This window comes from Vespula pensylvanica, chromosome 2 (assembly GCF_014466175.1).
Source record: "Vespula pensylvanica isolate Volc-1 chromosome 2, ASM1446617v1, whole genome shotgun sequence".
NCBI lineage: Eukaryota > Metazoa > Arthropoda > Insecta > Hymenoptera > Vespidae > Vespula > Vespula pensylvanica.
Window position 1 is genome coordinate 740,574 of NC_057686.1, and position 9,252 is coordinate 749,825.

Here is a 9,252-nt window from a genome sequence, read left to right on the forward strand (position 1 = left end):
CTAATAATACAAATCGAATTCATTTATTCTTTCGCCTCTTTTTTTTTTTTTTTTCGTTACTACATGCACACGTATAAAATTTGTCAATAGAACGTTTTATATCTAGTTCTTTTTTTCTTGTCACTTTACGATATATATATATATATATATATATATTCTTTAGTAAAATTATTGCGGAATTATTGTTTATTGTTAATTAAAATGCGAACGCGAGATTCGTGAAAGACTATTCTTTATTCTTTCCTTTTCGTTTTATTCTAATTTCAAATTTCAAGGAAAAACTTTCTGTCCTCTACGAGTTAATTAATTCACGCGTGTTCTTTCTATTTTGATTTTATAATTTGGTGGGTCGTTTGTTTACGTAATTTCTTCTTTCCTTTTTGTTGTATCCACAAAAGAAGAAAAAGATAAATAAAAGTGTGTTACGATGTTTCTAATTTACATACATATATACATGTTCGATTTAACAATTGTTTCGCGTAATTTAATTAATACCATGGATCGAAAAGCGATCAGGAATAAGAGAACGTAGAAATTTCGCGGTTCAAAGTCGAGTTAACGAGGGACGACGAAATTGGAATCGTACTTGAAAGGCCACTTACAAGGAACGCTTACTTTCTACGAGAACTCATTTACTATTGTAGACCTTATTGTTTTGTTTTTATACTGTAACAAAAAATTTCACTCTCTCTCTCTCTCTCTCTCTGTCTCTCTCTTTTTTTCGTTTTTTAATCATCGTCATTATCAACTTGTATTTTAGGGAAAGAATTTATTATGCGAGGCTGAGTTTACGGTCGACGAAATTGATTTTTCTTTCTTTTTCTTTTTCTTTTTCTTTTCTTTTTTTTTTTTTTTAATGTAGAGAGACAATATTGTTATCGATATAATATGATACTGATGATCATAAAAATTATTTAAAATCATCGTCAGGATTAAATTATCATCAGAAATCTTTGCTTCCCTTTTTTTTTTTTTTTTTTTAATTAAAACAAATGCGAAATAACATAATCGATATAATGACGACATGAAGGTAACGATTCTAAAAAAAAATTGTACAAAATCATATATATATATATATATATATATATATATATATATATATACTGCGAGTCAGCTGTTGAAAGTCGTATAATAAATATTAATACAACAAGTAAAGTTGTTCAAAACCGTTGTCAAAATTATCTGCAGCAGTCTTATCAGAGAACAATTTTTCTTTTCTTTTTTCTTCTTTCTTGAGTTGAAACGAACAGGAGTAACGTAATGGATAAGAAATGAAGGTAACGATGATGAAAATGACTTAAGAATAAAAATGAAATCGTCGGAGTTACGAGTAAACGATTTTCAATGGCAAAGAAACAAAGTCTAAAATTAATGTTTTAGAGAATACTCTGTAGAAAAAGAAGATTAGAATTTTATTCATGAATGAGAACGTAGACAAAAGGAAAGGAAAAGGCTGTTAGCAAGCAAGCAAGCAAGCAAGCAAGTATGTAAGTAAGTACTTGGGAGTCTCCTCGTGAAAAAGGAAAGGGTGGGGAGTCAGCCAATGCAAGACGAAGAGGTGACATCGGTTTGCCTTTGGGAAAGCCGATGCTGGTGAAAGCAGAGAGCAAGAAGAGCAGCAACAGCAGCAACACCAGGAACAGCAACACCAGTGAGAAGCGTCTAGCCAGCACGTTGACGTCCGATGTTCGACTCGGGACAAGTCGGGACAAACGGATCGAGATCAGTTCCACGTGGATTTGGAATCTTAATTCCATCGATGGTCTCTATCATCGTATCGATTCGTTAACGTGTGTTGTTGATCCTCGATACAGTCCCACGGTGATTCCAGTGTTGGTTAAATTAATAATCTCGATCGATTTCGATAAGGAAAGAAAGAAAGACAAAGAAAGAGAAAGGTTTTTGAAGTTTTCGTTTGGTTCGATCGATCGAATCGTCATGCGTCGGACGATCGAAGGATATACAGACTTTATATCGAAGATCCAAGGATTTATCTATTGATCGATCGATGATACGAAAACGTTTTGACGATGAAGTCGAATAATTTAAAGGAAGAGTCCCTTAAGACGATGAAGTTCAAAGAAGTATCATCGTAGTGACGAACCCTTTTCTTTTCTTTTTACTACCTCTCTTTCTTTCTTTCTTTCTTTATTTTTTTTTGTCGAAACTGGAGCCCTCGTCGAATTTTTCTCTCTCCCTTTCTCTCTCCCTCTTTCTTTCTCCTTCTCTCTCTTAAAATAATCCATCGATCATGAAGATCGTTGGATCGATCCTAATCTTTCTCATAAGCGTGAACGCGATCGAACAGGTTCGATACGATTTAAAAAAGAGATATTACAATCGTCCAAGTACGTCATCATCGTCGTCCTGGAGACGTAGTCAATTGGACGTTAGACTCGACGACGAGAGAACGGTTACGACCCAACGATCGATCTATCGCCAGGATAAACTTCATTTACCGACGATATTTTTCGAGGACGATGATAATTTCGGTTTAACGCGTAATGGGAATGTTGAGAAGAATTTTGAGGATAGTGAGAGCAACGATTATCTTATCTCCGATAGAACGACCAATCAACGACGAAAGTTTTCACGTGAGCATCGTGCTATCGGGAATACTATGAAAAATATCGTGACGTTGCCAACATCGGAGAAAGAAAATTATCGTTACGTTTCTAACGTTCGTTATAACGATCGACCTGATAACGAAGGAGAGAACGAAGATCAAGATCAAGACGACGATCACGACGACGATCACGACGATCGTGATGGCGACGATGATTCGAAATATTATTCGTTGACCATTGCCAACGACGAAAGGTTTAATAATCGCGATCAAGAAGACATTTGGAATACTCCGAAAGAAACCGACGTATTTTTCTCCGACGGCGATATCACAGACGTCAAAGAATTTTTGGACGATATTAAAAGAAAAATGAACAACGGGGATTACGATAAATATTTCGGTAGTGGTTACAGACAAGGTAGAAGAAGGAAGTTGACCAGTCAACAGCAAGGTGTCCTATTGGTCGAGACACTCAGAAAGAAAAGAAATCAGAGCGACACCGATGATTATCGGGGACATACCGCTTCGAATCTTCAAAGCGGCATCATGGATATGTTGGGCAGAAGTATGTTTTTTTAAACGAAACAGAACGAAAAGAATTGCAAAGAAAGAAAGAAAGAAAGAAAGAAAGAAAGAAAGAAAAGAAAAGAAAGCAAAAGACAGACAAACAAAAGAAATTGAATCAATTTTATTTTTCTCTCTTTTTTTCTCTTTTTTCTTTTAATTTTCTTTTTTAAAAATAACAATCATTTTAATCATCGGATTGCTTCATATTACTCTGTTTCAAACTGAAAGTTTAACAGGAAACGATTCGAATTTCTATTCGCAAAGATTTCGTAATTATATAGTAGAAATGGAGTAGGGGGTGGGAGGGTGGGGTGTTGAGGTGGATAGAGAGGGGAGAGTCATTAAGACACACCCTAAGAAACAATCGAACAGATCGATAATGTTATTATTGTTCGTGCTTGAACTTTCGCGTTCGGTCACCTTTGAGCTCCAGATTTTCACTTACGAAATTGTACTTCGGAACGAAAGCGTCCAGCGACTTAGCATTTAACGAGTGAAACAGAGCAAAGGGAAATGCGGTCTCTACGAGATGATGAACGAGATGATAACGTTTGGAGAAGTAATTGTCTTTCTTTTTTTGCTTCTTCCTTTTCTTTTTTTTCTTTTTTTTTTTTGGTTTTGTTTTTGTCGAAGCTGGACCTACGTGGATCGATGATTTTCACGGTAATGATAATAATTAGGATCCTGGCAAAAAGAAAAAGAAATATATGTATATATATATTTGTTTGTTTAATTTTCTTTTTTTTTTTTTTTTTTTCGACGAAACTTTATCGAACTCATCGCACGTATTATATTTTCGTTTATGTACGTTTAATCTATGTATGAGAGTACTATTGATAAATAATATTTCTCGGTATATACGCAAATAATATTAACCATGTCTATTTACGAAAAATCTTTTCTTTTGTACCTTTCGTTTCACAGTGATACCACAAACTTGCAAATACAAGGGGACGAAATTCGAGTGTGGATTGAGTATCAGTTGCGTCTTGGCCGGCGGTAGACCGGTCGATTTGTGTTCCGGTGGATTGATTTGGAGTTGTTGCGTCGACGATGACGATATCCCGGAGAAAATACCAAGACCGAGCGTTGGATTGCTTCAGAATGCGAGTGAGTTTATGAAATCACGATGATTTTTACTTCTTCCTATTCTTTCTCTCTTCGTTTTTTCTTCGTTATTTCTTTTTCCTTCTTCTTCCATGTTTGTTTATATTTATTTGAAATTCGATTTCTCTTTGTAACTCTTTGTGACAGACAGACAGACAGACAAACATAGCAAGAGAGAGAGAAAGAGAGAGAGAGAGTGAGAGAGAGAGAGAGAAAACGAAAAAAAAAAAGAAAAAAGAAAGAAAACAAACGACGAAGCTTAAGAGAGCTCTTTTCTCTTCGAGTTAAGTTAAATGAAGTTGAGTTGACTCGGGTTGATTCCAATTGATTGGAATCGAGTCGCTTTGAGTTTAACAAAACGAATCAAGATAATTTAACTAGTAAGTAATAATGATATTTAAAAAAAAAAAAAAAACGAAAAGAACTATAACACGTCACGTGGCCTGTCATTAATAAAGAAAACTTCCGGTAGCCGCGGCAAAGCAGGTAGCCTGATTTCTAGATAGGTAGTTACATCCGAAATTGCACAATCGAATGTAGAGAGCAAACGGTCAGGTGAGACGACACCCAGCGACGATTTCAAAGACCTGAGAGGTGGGAGGAGGTACTATTCCATTCACGGTTAGTTTCTTCAGATAGAGGAGCTTCATTTATTTTTTTTTTTCTATTTTCTTCTTCCTCTCCTTTTCCTTCTCTTTCTTCTTATTCTTATTCTTATTCTTATTCTTATTCTTATTCTGCTTCTCTTTTTTTTTTTGTAAGACGATTAATGTTTGCGAGCGTGAGGATTTAATTGGGGTGTTCTCACCATGACGTTACTTCCTTGTGTTACTCCTTAAGTGAATTTTATTTGTTGATTTTATTGTTCGAATTTATAGTTTCAAATTCAAGGCAAAGTTTATTATTAATTATTAATAACTTTAATAATTATATATATATATATTATATGTGTATATAAAATTATTAAATTACGAAATATAAAAGAAAAATAATAATAATAATAATAATAATAATAATAATAATGATGATGAAATCAATTTACGGTATTTAATATTCGATTTTATACTTTTATCGATACGTTGCTTTTCTTTTTATTAATTAATCATAACTAATTGTGATGTATAAGAAAAAGAAAAATTTTAATTATTAAATATATACATATATATGTATATATATATATATATATATATATATATATATATACAAAAAAGAATGATAATAATAAAACAAATATACAATATTTCATATCGGATTTGACATTTTCATTGATATATACTTTTTTCTTTTCGTTAATAAATTACAATCAACTGTGATATATATATATATATATATGTATATATATAAAACATATATATAAATATAAAACAAAATAGAAAAAGAAAGAGACGACACACAACGTTTATAAAATACGATATTGGAATTAATAATCTAAAAGGGAGGTGTGAGAATAACGTGCCGGTCGAATGTTTGAACTTAGCATTTTCGATAAATCTGGCGCATCAGCAGCCGTACGTTGAGGACAACGTACAGATCTATGGTAGCAGTTTGAGACCTAGCAAACCCACGTACTCGGAAGACGTCCATAGACCAAGTTATTCCTACGTCGTGAACAATCCAAGCAAACCTAGTTGGCAACACCACCAACATCAGTCTCAGCATCACCATCATCAACAACAACAACAACAACAACAACAACCACAACTACAACCACAGCAGCACGATCACGATCGTCCAGGTTACGTGACACGTCCTACAATTTATCGTCCACCAACGGTTCAATTCGATTATCCGCAGGACGAGTACGATTCGTCTTATCATCCTTCTAACACTGGGATCCATGTGCCAATCGACGATGTCACCAACTCGTTGGATTATTCACAATATCGTGGTAAACGAGAATTGTTTCAATCCGGGAGAATCCACCTAAAGAAATGAAAGCACCAATGCAAAAAGATGTTTTTTTTGTAATTTTTGTTTTGTTTATTTATTTATTTATTTATTTATTTTTTTTTGTTTTATCTCTTACTTCTTCCTCCATTTCTATATTCTATTTCTATTTCTACTTGTACCACTGCTGCTGCCGCCACTGCTACTACTGCTGTGTGATCTGTTTCGTCTTCGTTTCTTTTTATTTGTTTTCACTTTTAATCAACTATTTTGCACGAGGCGAGATCAAATAATACGTATTATCATACGTAATATGTATTATTACGAGTTGAATTCAAGAGAATGACCACGAGACTCAAGTGAGATAAAGAAAATGGAATTTGGAGAGAATCGATGAACGATATTCAATACGATCACTCGTTTCAGCACTAACATTTTCTCTTTTTACTTTTTCTTCGTATCTTCGATGTTTCCAATGCATGATAATGCACTTTTAGTGAGACCAACGAATAATGCGATATATATATATATATATATATATATATACACAATATATACAATATATATATTTGTGTTTTCGTATATATATATATATATATGAGATGATTTTTTGCACGCTCTCTTTGGCACGTTATGGCTGCGACTGCACAAAATATTTTCGATCGAATGGAACGAAAAGAGAGAGAGAGAGAGAGAGAGAGAGAGAGAGAGAGAGAGAGAGAGAGAGATTATGAATTTCAATGGAAAATTTTTTTCAGACACGAAGATATCGTTAAGATTTATCGAGTCTTCTTTTTTTTTTGTTCTCTAAAAAAAATATTATTGCATTGTCCGATGAATCAGTTACTTTTTTAATCTTTTTATCTTTTTTTTTTTTTTAGGCTGCGGCGAACTTTATACGAGAAGCAATAGGATCGTTGGCGGGCACAGTTCGAGTTTTGGGAGTCATCCATGGCAGGTTAGAAAAAAATAGAAGACAAAAAAAAAGAAAGAAAGAAAAGAGAAATGATCTATCAAGAAGAAATAAGATCGATATATCGATTGTTATTTAATTGTTGCTTTCTTCTGAATATTCTTTCTTCCTTTTAGGCTGCCATCATAAAGTCGGGATTCCTGACGAAGAAATTATCCTGCGGTGGTGCTCTGTTGAACAACAGATGGGTCGTAACGGCAGCTCACTGTGTTGCAACGTAAATATTTGTTGCTGCAATTTTCGTTCCTTTTCTTTTTTATTTTTTTCTTCTTTCTTTCTTTCTCTCTCTCTCTCTCTCTCCTTCTCTCTTGAGACACATTTTACAGTGACTAATGTGAGCTAATGTCTTTCTTCATTCAGGACACCAAACAACAATTTGAAAGTTCGACTAGGTGAGTGGGACGTGAGAGACGCCTCGGAACGTTTGCTTCACGAAGAATTTAACATCGAAAGGAAGGAGGTACGTTTTATCGATAAATAATGACATTTTGAAAGAGTACACATATACATATACATGCATAATATATATGTATACATATATAATGATATATCAGGTTCATCCACAATATTCACCGACGGATTTCCGTAACGACGTAGCTTTGGTCAAATTGTCGAGGACCGTAGCGTTTAAGCAGCACATCGTACCAGTTTGCCTGCCGGCTAGAAATCTAAAGTTATCAGGTCGAACGGCAACCGTTGCCGGATGGGGAAGAACTCGTCACGGTCAGAGTTCAGCACCTTCGGTCTTGCAAGAGGTCGACGTAGAGGTAAATTATAATCTCGAGATTTATAATAGATCGTTAGTTGCCTAGGTCATTTTTATAATCTTTCATTTTGTTTAAGAAAATTAAGAAAAAAAAAAAAAAAGATCTGTTTTCATCAGATTATTTCACAGTATAATTGAATTAATATCAAATTAAGATTGATTCAGGATATTAAGATAAATTTTTATCTTAGGTGATACCTAACGAAAGATGTCAAAGGTGGTTCAGAGCGGCTGGTAGACGCGAAACCATACACGACGTATTTCTATGCGCTGGTTACAAAGAAGGCGGTAGAGATTCTTGTCAAGTAAGATAATTATTTTCTTTTTTTTTTTTCTTTTCCTCAAATCGTTATTTAATCAGTTATATTTGTATATAATTATTTTAACAGGGTGATTCCGGTGGACCATTGACCATGTCCGTCGAAGGCAGACACGTGTTGATCGGTTTAGTTTCATGGGGTATTGGTTGTGGACGTGAACACTTGCCAGGTGTATATACTAATATTCAGAAGTTCGTGCCGTGGATAGACAAAGTTATGAGTTGAGATTTCATATGAAGACACGTTCTGTTGTTCCTTTTGGAAATAAGAGAGAGAGAGAGAGAGAGAGAGAGAGACAGACAATATGAGAGAGCGAGTGTGTGACAGAGAGAGAGAGAGAGAGAGAGGAGGAAGGGAAAGGAGAAAGCGAGTGAATAAAATACTCGAAAGATCGGTCGTGTAGTGCGTTAACGTTTGTAAAGTTACCAAAGCTACTACCATTAACTTTCGAAAGAGACTTTTGTTGTGTTGAAAATGACGTAAAAAAAAAGAAAAAAGAAATAATAATAATAATAATTACAATGGCGACGTTCTTCTACGTACGCGAAAAGTAATTTTAATTAAAGTTTCGAGTTAAAAAAAGAAATTGTACTCGTAACGTAAAACAAAATACCTATAAAATATTATTTATTATCGTAGGAATATATTTTTCATCGATCTACAGAAATCTATTTTTTTTTATATTGTTATCGACGAGAGGTAAGAGGCGATTGATCCGTGCGTCGATAAAGTAGTTTCCACGGGGACAAAAATTTTATTTATCGACGCGCGGCAGACTGCATTATCGATCAATACTTTTATTATCGACGAGGTACGTTTATCTTTCGAGGATAAAGAAAAGATCGATAAACTTACTCTTAATCGTTCAGATCCTCTTATCGAATTAAAAAATAAAAATAAAAATAAAAATAAAATTAATAACAATAATAATAATTATAATAATCATAATAATAATAATAGTAGTGGTAGTAATAATAATAATAATAATAATAATAATAATAATAATAATAATAATAATAATAATAATATTAATAATACAAAAAATAGTAAAATAAAAAAAAAACAA

At 33.7% G+C, this 9,252-nt stretch overlaps 1 protein-coding gene across 1 annotated transcript; it reads left to right on the top strand.

Annotated features, from left to right (window-relative positions):
* Positions 1 to 2,547: 2,547 nt before the first annotated feature.
* LOC122627368 lies at positions 2,548 to 8,466 on the top strand. Its single transcript, XM_043808452.1, has 9 exons — positions 2,548 to 3,131; positions 4,058 to 4,243; positions 5,718 to 6,128; positions 7,009 to 7,085; positions 7,217 to 7,317; positions 7,461 to 7,560; positions 7,655 to 7,867; positions 8,058 to 8,171; positions 8,256 to 8,466. The coding sequence occupies exons 1-9, from the start codon at positions 2,621 to 2,623 to the stop codon at positions 8,409 to 8,411; spliced, it is 1,869 nt and encodes a 622-aa protein (XP_043664387.1). The 5' UTR covers positions 2,548 to 2,620; the 3' UTR covers positions 8,412 to 8,466.
* The last annotated feature ends 786 nt before the right edge of the window (positions 8,467 to 9,252 follow it).